Here is a 16621-nt window from a genome sequence, read left to right as displayed (position 1 = left end):
TCATACCCACACAGAAATGCTCTCACATTTACTAACATAGAAGTCTTTCAATAACCTTACTGAAGAAACAAACAATAGAAACCCTCATAGAATTTGTAATGGTTTTGATGGTTATATTGGTTTTAATGGAATCTGTAATGGTCCCTGTGGGTCTCAACTGGTAATGTTCTAAACTGGAATAAAGTTGGTTTGATGTTGGACGTTCCATATTCGCAGAGATACTGAAATTAAGGGACCGTCTCTAAAGTTACATACGAGATTGTTAAACACGTTTCTAACTTCAATAGCATTTGAAGGGAATGACTTACAGTCAGATAACCAACTGGGAAGTGTTCATCTAGGTGTCAGGTATGATGCACACCTTTTAGATTTTTGATATTTAACAAAATAAACCATTAAATCATATATAAATATTGCAGTGTATTTTATTACTGCATGGGCTCATACACAAAATATACCATAATTTAAAGCTCAATAGCATTTGAAGGGAATGATGTACAGTCACAAACCTAACTGAAAAGTGTTCATCTAGGTGTCGGGTATGATGCACAACTTTTAGACTTTTGATATTTATTAAAATGAGCTATTAAATCACAACCTATTAGCTATCGAGCTTTAAATTATGGTATATTTTGTGTATGGGCCCCTTCTTCTGTGAAATTCATGTCTAATTTACATGTGATTTAATAGCTTATTTTAATAAATATCAATAATCTAAAAGGTGGGCATCATACTTGACACCTAGATGAACACTTTTCAGTTGGTTGTGTGACTGTACATCATTCCCTTCAAATGCTATTGAGCTTTAAATCATGGTATATTTCGTGTATGGGCCCATTCTGTAGTGAAATACATGGCAATATTTACATATGATTTAATCGTTTAGTTTGTTAAATATCAAAAATCTAAGAGGTGTGCGTTATAGCTGACACCTAGATGAATACTTTACAGTTGTTTACATGACTGTAAGTCATTCCCTTCGAATGCTGTTGAAGTTAGAATCGTGTTTAACAATGTCGTATGTAACTTTAGAGACGGTCCCTTAATTTCTGCATATCTGCGAATATCGAATGTCCAACGTCAAACCAACTTTATTCCAGTATTTTTTTATGTCTATTGGTGGCATGTTATGTCTTGTGGATTCCATTAAGGACCAATAATGGTTTTAATGGTTAACAGCTGATGGTTTGTAATGGTATCTGTAGTGGAAATCATTAGATCTTCTGTGATTTATATCTATATCATATATACATAAATGCTTTCTCATTCACCGGTTTACCGGTGCACTCGTTTTATACGCAACTCTATATGCAAAAAAATACTCCCACATTAACATATTATGCTTTCATACACTATATGGCCAAAAGTTTATGGACACCTGACCATCACATCCATACAGTATGTGGTTCTTCCCTAAACTGTTTCCACAAAGTTGGAAAGTACACAGTTGTATAGAATGTCTTTGTATGCTGTAGCATTACGATTTCCCTTCACTGGAACTAAGAGGCCCAAATCTGTTCCAGCATGATGATGCCGCTGTGCACAAAGTGAGCTCCATGAAGACATGGTTTGAGAAAGTTGGAGTGGAAGAACTCTGTGACCGCAGAGCTCTGACTTCAACCCCACTGAACACCTTTGGAAATGCATAACATCAGTACCTGACCTCACTAATGCTCTTGTAGGTGAATGAACACAGATTCATTCATGTTCATCATCATCATCATCATCATCATCATCATCATCATTATCTATGTCTACTGACTACTCCCCACCCAAGATACCTAAAAGCATAGACAACCACAATACGTCACTGGCAACATTAGAACTGACAAACCAGAATCCAGTAAATATCTAAAGTAACTGAAGATTTCATCATCACACTCCTCAGCCCCTCTAGATGGCAACATGGCACAGGTGGAAGCACAGGAGAACACAAAGTAACGGGATACACAGAGTTCATTTTCAACTTTCATAGCACCGGGTCTGAATACCTGTGTAAATGTGATATTTAAGCTTTCCTTTTCATTTTTTTTTTTAAATTAAGCTACAAACAATATACTTTTTATTCTGCAATATTTTTGCAGATCTATTTTAGAGTAAGGTATTAAGGTAAGAAAATGAGTTGTTGTAAAAGCCTGGAAAAGCAGCACAAAAGAAGAAACAACAGCTTGGTGATGTCAGTGAGTCGCAGGCTTGATGCAGTTATTGCAAGTAAGGGATATGCAAGTGTTAGTTACTTTCATTTACTTCAAGACTGATCTCTTCCTATACTTTGGCTCACCTAAATATTTGGTGGTTTGATACAAAAGGTTCTATTTTTTCTGTTCTTTGACACATCTAGATATAAATGCCAGGAAATAAATTCTAACCTCTTGTCTCATATCCGTCTTTGGATCTCAAATCCAAATACATCGATGTATTGCACAAACAAATGAATTGGCCTTGCCATTTTCAATACTTTCGGAGGGGGCTGTATAGCCTACAAATTCTCCTGCTTATATTTAGCTATGTAGCAGTTACCACCTCCATTCCTCAGCCCACCCACAGTGTCAGTCTTTTTGTTAGCCAATAGATAATTTGCCTATACAAACCCATACACTGAGCAGAAGAAGAGAAGAACACTAACTAACACTCACAGAAGAAGAAGAGCTTGTGCAGGTTGAACAATAATGCCCATTTAGAAAGTTAGTCCCACCCACTTACCCAAACCAATAAACCCATATGGTTAATTTATTCCTAAAAAAAAATGATTAAATGGCAATTTAAGTTGTTATTCCACTTTTGTAAATTTCAATGTAATGCAAGAACAAACGTTTTAAATGTACACGGACATTGGGTCTGGTCTTTCGATCACACCTCTTTCCAAGAGGCGACAAACTTCAAAACGCAGCATTGCTCTTCCTCCTATCAGTAGCCTGTGTGTAAATGCAGCTGAGATCTGTCAGGTGTGGATTTACTGAGGTCTTGAAATGACCCTTGACATGACACTTACCTGATGCGTCTGGTGTGAATTCAGGGTTACAGTTACAAAATTATTGACGTATACTGACCAGTAGAGGGCTGCATCACACAAAATTCATATCTATGAGCCTGTTAATGTCAGGTAACATCTAGTGTCAAATACAAAATAGATAGAGAGATAGATAATGTCCTAATGCTGTCCTCCAGACCAACATGGTTTAATGCTGCTATGGGGGCCGTACTAAATATAATAAAACCATCAATCAGTCAGGGTCATGTCCGTAAGTTCTTATGTGACTTACAGTCCACTCCAAAAGTGTTGGAACAGCAAGGCCAATTCTTTTGTTATTACTGAAGACATTTGGCTTTGAGATCAATCGCTGAATATGAGATGATTGATGAGAATTTCAGCTTTCATTTCCTGGTATTTACATCTAGATGTGTTAAACGACTTAGAACATGGCACCTTTGGTAGCAGACCACCCCATGTTTTGGTGAGCAAAAGTATTGGAACAGTTAAGTTAATTAAATGAATTAAAGTGAATGAAAGAAAAGAGGAGTGGTTTGCATCTTGTGGTATGGCCTCTTTATTTCTGCTCTCAAAGTCTCCGTCAAATGGTGGATTTTTATACCTTCACTCCTGCTGTTGGTGATGTCACTAATGTTTTTGGGTTTTTCTTCACAGCTCCCATAATATTTCTGTCATCACCCGCTGTTGTTTTCCTTGGCTGACCTGTTCCATATCTGGTTGTTAGTGCACCAGTGGTTTCTTTTTTTTTTCAGGACATTCCAAACTGTTGCATTGGCTATGCCCAAAGCTTGTGCAATGGCACTGACTGATTTTCCCTATTTTCTCATCTTCAAAATGGCTTGCTTTTCTTCCTTAGACAGCTCTCTGATCTTCATGTTGGTTTATCCTTTTTAACAACAAGGTTTCACAGGTGAAACCTAGTTCTCAAACCAAGAGAAGACATTCAGAGTTATTAATTGTTTAAACAGTCAATCTAACAGGACACACCTGGGCAACAAGAAGTACCTATCAATATTTTTGATCACTTGATAAAAAATGAGTGGGTTCAAACAAAAGGTGCCATGTTCTAAGTTGTTTACCACATCTAGATGCAAATATCAGCTGAAATTCTGATCTATCGCCGATCTCAAAAAAACAAAAGAATTGGCCTTGCTGTTCCAATACTTTTGGAGGGGACTGTAGATCTTGTTTGACCGACAAGTTTATTAGTGTAAATGGGGATTTTTCAGAGATTAAAATCATGCGAGATGGTGTTCCACAAGTGTTTATTGACCTTCCTTTATATCCAACTCTCTGGATGTGTAATTTTACAACATCAAAGTAGGCTTTAACTTCTATAATGATGATGCAGTCATACTTATGAGTTCTGTCTGAATTGTTATAAGAATTAAAAGTAAATACTTATGGGACAAGTGTACTGTTAATTTCTAGGATCACTTGACTTATCTGGAGGAAGAGTTTTTTGTTTTGTTTTTTTAACACTGCAACAGTGCTCCAGAGAACATTGAACAATAATTGTATAGATGTTAAATCCAGAGTAAAGAATACTTGTTTAACCTGGCCTATTCATAATAATTGTTATTTTTTTATTGTCATAGCCTACATCTATACGCCATACAGTAATGACTGCAGATTGTTGTTTTTTTTAATGATTTCATTTTGTTTAAACGTTTAAGCATTCTGTGTACTTTGAGTTTTTGAACTCAAAAGATGAATATATACATTTACATAACAGTGACTTCACTGTTATGTACTTTCCCCTGCACAGCCTGAGAACTTCACCGGCCACATAAAACACACAACATGCCTTTCCCAGCTGCGTTAGAGCAAAACACATCTTGTTTCAGCTAAACCTAAATCACTTGTACAGTGTATAGGTCCACCACACATTTCCCCCTGCCTCTGTTCACTGCTGTTTTCTCTTCCTTGCTTTGTTGTGGCTTTAAAGAGCTTGTTTTGGGAAAGGCTGATGTGACTGAATTGTTGTTTACCACTGAACTAATGGGTGAATTTAAGCCAGTCAGATTTGGTTTCCTTTTTCCATGATTAGCACTAGATACACTATATGGCCAAAAATTTGTGGACACCTGACCATCACACCAAGATGTTGTTCTTTCATAAACCTTTGCCACATTATTGTTAAGGATGTCTTTGTATGCTATAGATTTACAATTTCCCTTCACCTAAACTTGTTCCAGCATGACAATGCACCTGTGCACAAAGCGAGCTCCATGAAGACATGGTTTGTGAAGGTTGGACTGGAAGAACTCGAGTGTCCTGCATAGATCCCTGCCCTCAACCCCACTGAGCACCTTTGGGATGTACTGGAACATCGATTGCACCCCAGATATCCTCACTCTATAATATCAGTGCTTGACCTCATTAAAACCTAGTGGCATGCCTTCCCAGAAGAGTGGAGATTATTATAACAGCTAATCTGGAATGGTATGTTCAACAAGCACATATGGGTGTGACTGTCAGGTGTCCACAATCTTTTGGCCATTTAGTGTATCTACCCATAACTGCACATATCCACAGCACCTTACACTAATCATGCACTTGCATATTTAGTGGTAATAAATTTAGACAGTGGTAACATCGTTTTCAGCATAGTTGACATGTAGTATAATGTCATGTAGTGTTATGTCTTTCTGTGGTCTGAACTAGAGTGTTGCTGTTGTATGTCACCATGTCAACCTACCATATACATTTCTATTTCACTTAATAAAATCAAGCAGCAGTGCATGTATGTATGTGCCGTGCCCTTGTCTGTGTTCTCAGGAAGTGATTTCATGCTGTACAGACCTGGTGTTATTTTTACAACACATCCTTTGTTGGCCTGATAGAAATGTGGTTCACCATGCTGACGCGTGTGTGATTGTCGAGCTTCAGTACCCCAGCATGCGGTTGGAAAACAAAGAGAGATGGACAGATTCTATACAGAATTTAGCAAGAACGAGTGCACACTTCACTAGCCTAGAATGAGTGGGCGATGAAATATGTACTATAGCAGGCTATAGTACAAAATCTATTTTTAGACTTCAGTCCATGCTGTGCAGTTTTGAAGGCAGTTGAAAGATATAATCTTGCACCAGGATTAATGTCAAAATGAAGATTTCTTATTATTTTCTCTCCCTGGCTTGTCAGACGCAGGAGCAGAGCATCTGTGAATAAACTAAGCGTTTGTGTTTTAAGTCACACACAGGTTTTGTCAGGTCTTGCGTATTGCAGACTTTCCTTTCTCCCACGAACTGATGACTACATTAACTAGCAAAGTAGGAAATGAAAGAGAGCCACTGAACCTAATAGAAGTTTTGGAGCAAAGTCAATCCCAAGGGTTCTAAGGACTCTTTTATTACTGTCTTACTCCTTGGGGACGTGTCCAACTTTTTAACCTTCAAACCTATTTTATGTGTTAGTATGTATGAATTTGAAAGATCAAGAAGGAACATGCTACAAAAGTCTGTATACTAGTGGACCCCGACACAAAAGCATGAATGATATCTAATGTATGACATTAGTCCAAATGATTTCAACAACATGTATGCATTTATGAATCATTACCATCTCTCTGAATGAGGAATGTTTCTAGTGGACCTGTAGATTTGTCTTTCCTTCTTTCTCCTCCCCTATTTTTGTTAGTGTTTCTGTTTTTTTTGTGTTGCTGTGTTTCTTGTGTGAGAATGTAACAACAGGAACTACCACCCCCTCTCAACCTCCTACACACTCTCTCTCTCTCTCTCTCTCTCTCTCTCTCTCTCTCACTCGCTCGCTCGGTCTCTCTCTTTCTCTCTGTCCCTCTCCTCGCTCACTCCCCTCCTCTTCAGCTCTTTCTTTCACACTCACACTCATTGGTGGTTTGCCAGCCTCAACAAGCAGACCAGGACGTTGTCTATGCTTTACCATGGTGTATGCAATGATTTCTGCTCTGTAGCTTCTGTTTTCAGCACACTTCTGTTCAGTGTGTCAGGCTGGCAGATCCTCCCTCTGCAGCTCAACTGTAGACCGCTTCATAGCTCTTGCACGGGGGTCGAAGCGATGGAGGCTGTAGCTATCTACGACTTTCGTGCCACAGAGAGCGATGAACTCAGCTTCCAGAAGGGTGACATACTTAAGGTAATGTAAATGATGTGTGAGTAACTCACCTAGACCTAGATTGCTTTAGTTCATTTGACATTAAGATAAACATTTAGTTTGTATAAGCTATTATGTACATAGATCAGTTTAGATATACTTAGGTTTACATTGGAGTTTTTACGTTATGGAGAGTTTTTGATGGATGAGATGGCTAAGCTTGCTGATTATTTCTTTTATATTGGCCAGATCACTAATATGGAAGATGACCCAAACTGGTACACGGCAGAGTTAATGGGAAGGAAGGGCTATGTACCCAAAAACTATATTGATTTAAGACCACACACGTATGTATAAGTTCATTCATTTTAATCTCAAAAGACTTCTGTGCCTTTCAATAAGCCTCCTCAGAGAGTAATCCTAGTTGGAATATATTTCTGGAAATCATATGACACTAGAGAACCATGGCACTGAACAGCAGTGTGTAACACTCTTTTGGGAACCAGTCTGAGAGTATGACTCTACTGTTCTTCTGTTCGCAGGTGGTTTGCAGGCCGGATTTCCAGACATGTTTCTGAGGGACGACTGCGCCAGAGGGAATGTGGAGCCTTCTTGGTACGAGAGAGCGAAAGCGCACCTGGAGAGTTCTCCATGTCAGTCAGGTGGGTTAGCTATTTGAACCACCGTACACGTGATATATTGTATGTGGACTATCATGTTATTTGTCATTGAGGTAGTTGTGCAGCAATTTGATGCATATAAAATGTATTTGGCAGAATCATGTGAGCATTGACTTTGACTTAATGATCAGAAGAAGTTTAATATTATTACCTGCCATGGCTCATTAACTGGTAGTTGCAGGTGGATGGTTTGGATTTGGCCACAATCAAGAAATGGGCCGCCATGCTGCTTTCACTGTGGTGTGGTGCATGGCTGAGAGCAGGTGTGACATTTCTGGTTCTTGTTAGCATGAGATTAGGAGGCTGCTCAGTACATAAAGGAAAGCAAAATAGGCAGCTGGTGTACAGTGCTAAATTATGGTGAAGTCAATAGTTCCTCTATTCTGCATTGGCAGTGGACAGCCCTGTCTGAGGCTTTAGCACACTGGTCATATCATGGCCAACATGGAGATGATGTTTGTGCTCACGAATAGAGCGTTTCACCCATTTCCCAAAATAAATTAGAAACCTGACTGGTTCCAGCTGGCATCTCTGACAGTTAACCGTACACTTCTTAGCAGAGGTATTAATTAGTCAGAAAGGAAAAAAGTCCATATTGTATCTGAAAGCCTCTCTTAGAAGGAAGAGTTAGTTACAGAATTCATCATACATTTACTGTATGTGAAGAGCTTAAATGCCTGTGCTGTGAGTAAAACTGTTAAGCTCTGACTTAAACTGTCAGCAAGTGAAATGGCTTGGATTACATCAACCTCCCCAGTATTGGTTAGCTTGTTAATACTCAGTGAAGCCTGTCTACTTTGGGCTTTATTTGATACAGATTTACCTGTTTCTACATCACAGAGGCAAGCATACTTTTTAAAAAAATATGTACACTATATGGCCAAAAGTATGTGGACACCTGACCATCACATCCATATGTTGTTCTTCACCAAACAGTTTCAACAAAGTTTGAAGCACAAAATTGTATAGAATTTCTTTGTATGCTGAAGCAATTTCCCTTCACTGGAACTAAGAGGCCCAAACCTGTTCCAGCATGACGATGCCCCTGTGCACAAAGCGAGGTCCATGAAGACATGGTTTGAGGAGGTTGGAGTGGAAGAACTTGAGTGTCCTGCACAGAGCCCTGACCTCAACCACACTGAACACTTTTAGTAATGATGGCTGTGCACCAGGCCTCTTTTCTGGACATCAGTACCTGACCTCACTAATTCTCTTATGACTGAATGGGCAAATCCCTACAGCCATGCTCCAAAATCTAGTGGAACACCGTCCCAGAAGAGTGAAAGCTGTTATAGCATGTTATACATGTCATAGCATGTTATAGATGTTCAATGTTCAGGTGTCCACATACTTTTGCCTATATCGTGTATTTCAGTCACATCTAATGAACGCATTTATAAAAATGCAAGATTTTGTACTATCTTTCATCTTTCCAAACATTAATTACTGTAATCCTGTTCACTCGCCATCACTTATCATTGTTTCCAAGAAAAACCAAACAACAAAATGATGAATAAAGGTAGAACCCACGTAACACACATTTTAAAGTCTCAGAGTTTCACTCAGAGTTTGTGCTGTGCATTGAGTCTGGACAGACACTTAGCAAGCACTGTCACACGGCTGACTAGAGACATATGCTGGTGAGGCAGTTACACAATTAGTGTCTCAAGAAGGAATCCATGGCTCACGTCATAAAGTAGAGTTATTTAAACATTGTTACTGCACACTGGCGTTGGCATTTTACTGGAATTCACCCTCATAATAATTATAGTGATAATCTCTCATAGCACATTTTGGGAATACTGAAGTTGATGTTTCCTAAGACATAATGTCAACTCCAGAATTATTGGCATCCTTGAAAAGATGTGGTTTAAAAAACTATGGAAAAGTGTCTGCAATTAATTATTCTAAGGAAAGAAGTGTCTCGACCTTCATAAATCTGGCAATCGCTGTAAAAATAAATAAATAAATAAAAAAAAGCTAGCTACATGCCTTAAAACACCCATATCCACTCTGACCTCCTGTTTGATTCTTAGCCTCACCTCATGAGTAAGAACATCAAAAGACTTTTTGAAAATCAGGTCAACAACATTAATAGTGTCTGCCATGTCGTGCTAAAGAACAGCTAAGATGCTTACTAGCTAGCTGTCACTTCCTGCTTCAGTGAAATTTAGCTCGCTAGTAAAATTAGCTAGCTAAATTTCACTGAAGTAGGTAGTGACAGCTGGCTAGACCTATAAATAAAGAAAAATTCCAGAAACAAATGCAAATAATCAAACATAATGTTACACTTACAATTTATTTATAGTATTTACCAATTACAAAGATAAAGCAACAAGCTATACTAGTTGTATATGCTGTGTGTACTGTGAGTCTGCTGTTAACTGCCTGGCAGTGATATGTTTAAGTTTAACGTGCTGTCAGTCGTGTTCATTAAAGTTTCCATTATATGGCTGTTAGTTATAAGGTTCAGCCTCTTTGAGAGGTCTCCCAATCATCATTTGGAGAAGCTTTTGAGATATTTCTTCTATACAAAATCCACCTGCCCATAATTCATTGACTCCCAGAGAAGCTGTGCATCCAGGCAGGACCCAAAATGACATATTAAAAGCCTGTTGTTCAATGAACACCACTGAAGTCAATTAAAACAAAATGTACTCAAAATGTGCTTTTCCATAAGATCCCAGAGAAGCCCTGTGTCAGTTGAGCTCTGTGGGTCTATAGGCTTCAGTGGGCTTTTCATGCAGGCTGCGCTGTCCACCAAAAACATCCATCCATCCATCTTCTATACCGCTTATCCTTCCTTCAGGGTCACGGGGAAACCTGGAGCCTATCCCAGGGAGCATCGGGCACAAGGCAGGGTACACCCTGAACAGGGTGTCAATCCATCGCAGGGCACACTCACATACACATTCACACACCCATTCATACACTACGGACACTTTGGACATGCCAATCAGCCTACCATGCATGTCTTTGGACTGGGCCACCAAAAACAGTTTACAATAAATGACCAAAGAGTACGAGATTACATTGAGATACTGATATATTGATTTGCCAAAATATTGAATTCGCCAAAAATGATGAATTATATAGACAACAATTCAATGCCACATTTTAATGACATTGGACTGCAGTCTATGAACATGCACATAAATAAAAAACAGAGGCTATAACAACCATAAAGTAGTAACAGCCATACAGTGGAGAAGGTCAAAGCACGAAGTAGGATAAGAGATAGGCCTTGTTACATAGAGACAAAGAACTTTCAAATTAAATTCACGCTACACTAGTTTACCATTTCAATGAAAGCCATTGTAAGCTTTATCCAACATCACTATTTATGTAGAAAGAACATCCCAGTTGGCATACTTATACTAAAAGTATGTACTCTTTTTGTGAAGTAAAAGTACATACATTTGAGTGTGTATTAAAAGAGTATGCAAGTACTGGGACACACTAACACGTCTTCCATTGCCTGGAAGAGAACACTGTCAGCGTAAACAAACTCCTCGTTACATTTCAGCTTTTCTTCATTCATTATTCGTATATAATTTATACTATATAATTTCATGTATCATTCCCTTGATTTATTTTTCCACTTTTCATTTACACTTCTCTAAAATGCATCCTGGAATTCACCGAAGCAAACCGACACAAAACACAAGGGGTTGTGGGTAATATTAGCAGAAAAATTGTCCACAGATCCACAATTAGAAAACTTACCAGAAATAGTAGACCAACCAGGTACCTTTGGGATACTCATTTCAACATACTATGATCTGGGACATATTAATTCTCATCTCGGATACTATTTAGGACGGATAGTATGCCAGTTAGGGATAGTGTAGAAAAGAACAGAACTCATATCTGATATAAAAACAATTTTCACTGTAAAATTATCAATTTAATTACTATATCTGCAGTTCTGAGTGTCTGTTCATTATTACAGTTTTTCACAATTGTTTACATGTTGTTTTGGCACACTGGCACATGTTTGTCAATGTCCGAGGTAATATTTCATTCTTTAATTGATTGTCCTTCATCATATACCAATTGTTCATTCAGTCATTTGATCCTTTACTTCTTTACACAACTTTTTCACTCATTCATTCTAGTACGGTGTTTATTTTTCCTAGAAGTTTTTTTTTTTGCACATAATATTAAATAATATTAAATGTTAAATAAGTAAATAATATTAATATAAAGTCAATGACTAACATAATACATGTCTGCGTAATACATGTTCTTGGGTTTGGAGAAGGTGTTTTATTTGTGGACAATTGTGAGAAATAGACATTGCTGAGGGGGGAAAAGAGAGAAAAGTGCTACTAGGGTGTCATTAACCATAAAACAACTCAATGTTATATTGATCAACCACAGGACGTAGACCTATTCTATTTATATAGTTGGAGGCGTGTGAGTTTTTCCAGTGTACTTCAGCAAAAACCACTGCAGCTTTAAGGTCAAACATAAAGTACTACACATGAATAGTAACACTTAAAACCTTTTATATTCACTTTGATAAAACAACTAGACGAGGAACATTGTTGGAGAACTAAACTACAAAAACAGGAAACTATATCACAGTCCCACACAACAATCTGGTCATTTTAAAGCTAAGTTGTGCAACCTGGGAAATCCCAACTGTGTTCGTCTGCGCTGTGAGTCAGAACTGCGAGGAAACATCAGGAAAATTTGTTCAACACAGCGCTGGTTCGTAGACTTTCTTAGGCTTCCCATTCATCAAACTGATATACTCTGTGAGTCTTGATCGAATATCATTATGGTTTATATTCATTTCAGTTTTAAAGAAGTAATTCATGTCATTACTGGGTCTTTTTTTTTAAGAGGATTCAGATAGCTTAGAAAAAATACATAGTTGTAGAAAATGATACACCCCTATTTAAAAATGCAACCAAATAAATCATGTCATATAAGAAATAGAAATGTTTTAAGGGAAATTAAAACTTACAATAACCTGGTTGCACAAGTACACACACCTTATACACACACAACTAAAAGTTTATTAAAGTAAACTTGTTTTTTTGGGTGAGTGTCTACCAACGTAGCACATCTTTTTATTCCACTCTTTCTTCCAAAAATGCTCCAGACCTATCAAATTATGAGAGGATTATCTGTGCACAGCCTTCCTCAAGTCATTTCATTCCACTTGGATTTGTGTTTTGGGTTGTTATCGTGCTGGAAGGTGACATTTTTCATCATCTTCAGCTGTCTGACAGAGGTCTGCAGGTTTTGTACCAAAATAGATAGGATTTAGAGATATCAATGATTCTCTCTATCTTTGACTAGAGCCTCAGTCCCGGCTAAAAAGAAGCAACACCATAGCATGATTCTCCCACCACCATGCTTCACCATGGGTATGTTGTTCTTTGGGTGATAAGCTGTCTTGTTTTTGCACAAAACATATCTTTAGAATTCTGCCCAAAAGGTTCTACCTTGGTCTCATCAGTCCATAATACATTTTGCCACATGGTTTGGGGTAAATTTAGTGGGCTTGGGTGTTTTTTTCATGACAAAGGGCTTCCATCTAGCCTTCCTACCCCATAGCCCAGACATGAAGAATACGAGAGATTGGTGTCACATGTAGGGAGTGAGCAGTACTTGACAGATATTCCTGTAACTCCTTTAATGTTGCTGTTTTTATCTCGTTCTTTCGTCCATTTTGGACGGACGTTTTGTTTCACGCTGTTGCATAGTACTTCTAATGTTTTGGAAAATCTTTTGACCGATACCTTTCAACAATGAGATCCTGTACATGCTTTGTAAGATCTTTGAGGAACATCACTTCAGCAGTGGAATGAAACCAAGAAGATATCAAGAAAGTCCTACAGAAACAGCTGATCTGTATTTAGGGGTTAATCAGAATCACTTCGTTGAGTACTGGTGTATGATAAGTACTTTTGAACATGAGTTTGAACGTGATTGGTTCATTCTGAGCACAGTCACATGCCCCGTTATAAATAGGGTGTATACACTTGTGCAGCCTGGTTATTGTACATTTTTCTTTTTTAACATTTCTAATTGATTTTCACTTGAATTTTGTTGGTTGCTATATCACACTAAAGGTGGAAAATAAATCTGACATAATTCATCTTCCTTTCTTTTTTTCTTTCTTTTTTGCATCACAGAAACTTGTAATTTTAACAGGGGTGTTTAGACAGCGTTACCACTGCAGAGACACAACTGGGGAGGATGAGTTCAGGGAAAATACTGATGAGCTGGGTTTATTGAGAAATATAGTGTCAGTGTGGAATAATAATGTGTAAGCAATTATAAAAAAAAAAAAAAACTGTCATGAGCAGGTTTTAGTATGTTATTTATATGGGAATTAAAATGATAAAGCAGCATCTAAGGGTACACCAAGGTTCTTGGTAGGTTTTGCCCCAGCCCGAGATATATTCCAGGCAGGCTTGGGAAGAGGTAGAAGATGAAAAGGTGTAGAAGGCAAGCTATCTCTTAAGGAGACAAACAGTCTCAAATGAAATGTACGATACAACACAAAGTAATCTTGCTGAATAATAAAGAATAAAAGAATGAATATTCTGTATTATTGTATTATCAATGCACTACAATGTAATACTACAATGTAAACTGTTATGAATGTGACAAAAAAGCCTGTTATATTCATTCCAACAGAAAGGAACATATATTTGACCCTTACAGCCATGCAAAGAGGAAATGATTTGTGTTCATACTTTGGCATACATATTATTTTATATATATAATATAAACAATTGATTCCACAGTTCTCCATTTGGCCCATTATGTGCCTGATAATTCTCAATCAGATACAGTATGCTTAGCCTATTTCTTTAATCTTATGTCTATTCTTCCTGTTTTTCTTCTGTGCCAACATCATTGTTGTGTATTTTGGAGTACTACTTTACTATTATTGCATATTATTGTTGTTCTTTGATTCGCCAGATCATTTGTAGCTTGACTGTTTTTTGTTTCCAGCATTCCTGAGTAATAGTACTTAATCCGATACTACTGTGTGTGTGTGTGTGTGTAGTCGTGGCGCTTACTTTTCTTCATATTATTTTTTCAAATAAATAAGGGAAATATCTGGGAATAGGTTCTCCACTAATGTGGGAAACTGCTGTAGGTGTTTATTAGGGAAGGAGTTGATTGTTAATACTCAGATGTAATACTGAAGCGCATTCAGTTATTAATTGACTATTTGGTTACAGAAAGCAAGAAAATATGTACACTTAACAGCACTTCATTCGTTCCACTTAACAGCTATGGTGAGCATGTGCAACACTTCAAGGTTCTGAAGGACAGAGAGGGACAGTACTTTATCTGGGACGAGGTATTTTCATCTCTCAACCAGTTGGTGGACTTCTACAAAAGCAACAGCATTGCTAAAGAAAGGACAGTCTTTCTCCATGAGGCAGACCGCTCTCAAAGGGTAAGCCGAGGGATATGTGTATAAAAATGCACAAGAACCTGACCTACTCTCATTCTGGATAATCTTGCTTATCAGCCAATTCACTGTTGATCAAATGTAAATGTTTTTTTTTAATACACAGATTATGCATGTGAATAGAAAGCCAATAACTATTTTGTTGGCAAAGATTACACCAATCAGATTAGATTTTAGACAAAGAGTAGTGTAGTTTTTTGTTTTTTTTGTATTACATTATGAAATCAATTTCACAACATTGAAACTGAGAAGTTCATGATCAAATTAACAATAAGTTAAAGTCAGTAAATTAGAATATGATTTATCTTATCAGATCAGGATAAGTGGCAGATCAGCCCTTGCTACATCATAAGGTGTATTCACACAAATCTTTGATCTACCAGAGGCCACATCATGCCCACGCACTGGTAGACTTCATCCCCAAGCACAACTCCCAGCTTCAATTCCTGCGCGGTGATGTCATTGACCTGCTCGACTGCTCAGACCCGCAGTGCTGGAAGGGACGCTGCAATGGGCGTGTTGGGATCTTCCCCAAAGAGTACGTCAAGCTCATTTACCACTGACTTCATCAGAGCCTCATGCAGGGGGTCACCTGTGCTCCATTATGATCAGCGCATATGTGTGGTCTGATATACCTAATTAATTTGATCAGTTATTAAAAAGACGTATGGAGCAGGGAAATGATTGAAACGCTTGTGGACTGCTACAGACAGGTGTAATGTTGTGTCTGTGGAAACAAAACATGTCTTCCCTGATAAGTGGTGAATGGGAAAACAGAAAGAACTGTGTAATCCTCTTCATTTTGCCTACAGCTTATACATGTAATCATATAGACACTAAGAGTCTCTCTTTGGGCTTCCCACTGAGGAAACAAGAAACATCACTAAACAAAGAAAAAGAGCAATAGGTTCAAACGCAACATTTTGCTGCACTTATTTTTTGTAAAACCCCCCCCCCCCCAGCTCTATAATTGTAGATTGTGTACTTTGTGGTGTTTTTATATATACATATGTGTAAATTTGTCTGTTGTTCTTAACATATTTCTTTTAAATGACTTGGACGTGATTGTTGCAGTAAAAAAAAGGGACAATAAATGTGTGTTAATGATAAGACAGTTGTGTCCGTTGTCTGTAGGACTTACTTATACTGTTCAAACCAGAGGCTACAGGTGAGCATTCCACTGCAGCTCTCAATACAATATCCAAAATCTAGGTACATTTTGCATTTAAAAGAGCACTTGTGCACATTTCTGCCACACTAACGCCAAGCGTCTATAGACCAGGCTACAGTGCTGTCTTTGCACATTCCTCTATACAGTGTGAAAGTTTGCTTTCACAAAGCAAAGGAAGGACTAAATCTTGAATGGGATGTTCAAATATATCAAGCACGTATAGTTGCGACGATCAGGTGTCCACAAGCTTTATA

At 37.9% G+C, this 16621-nt stretch overlaps 1 protein-coding gene across 2 annotated transcripts; it reads left to right on the top strand.

Annotated features, from left to right (window-relative positions):
• Positions 1–6736: 6736 nt before the first annotated feature.
• On the top strand, positions 6737–16306 carry grapa (GRB2 related adaptor protein a). 2 transcript variants are annotated; one of them, XM_053613244.1, is made up of 5 exons: positions 6737–7108; positions 7316–7413; positions 7609–7728; positions 15013–15181; positions 15510–15626. In XM_053613244.1, the coding sequence occupies exons 1-5, from the start codon at positions 6887–6889 to the stop codon at positions 15546–15548; spliced, it is 648 nt and encodes a 215-aa protein (XP_053469219.1). In that variant the 5' UTR covers positions 6737–6886; the 3' UTR covers positions 15549–15626. The 2 variants fall into 2 exon arrangements, with proteins under 2 accessions (XP_053469219.1, XP_053469218.1); XM_053613243.1 differs by having other exon boundaries at positions 6742–7108; positions 15580–16306.
• Positions 16307–16621: the final 315 nt, after the last annotated feature.

This window comes from Ictalurus furcatus, chromosome 24, assembly GCF_023375685.1.
Source record: "Ictalurus furcatus strain D&B chromosome 24, Billie_1.0, whole genome shotgun sequence".
NCBI lineage: Eukaryota > Metazoa > Chordata > Actinopteri > Siluriformes > Ictaluridae > Ictalurus > Ictalurus furcatus.
This window is presented reverse-complemented; position numbering and strand designations above follow the sequence as displayed.

What these genes read in the sequence shown, in the direction of transcription:
- grapa (XM_053613243.1), top strand. Translation starts at nt 6,887, where the DNA reads ATGCTTTACCATGGTGTATGCAATGATTTCTGCTCTGTAGCTTCTGTT. An exon ending in AGAAGGGTGACATACTTAAG is followed by an intron (nt 7,109 to 7,315) that starts GTAATGTAAATG and finishes TATATTGGCCAG; the next exon opens with ATCACTAATATGGAAGATGA. An exon ending in AGGCAGACCGCTCTCAAAGG is followed by an intron (nt 15,182 to 15,579) that starts GTAAGCCGAGGG and finishes TTGATCTACCAG; the next exon opens with AGGCCACATCATGCCCACGC.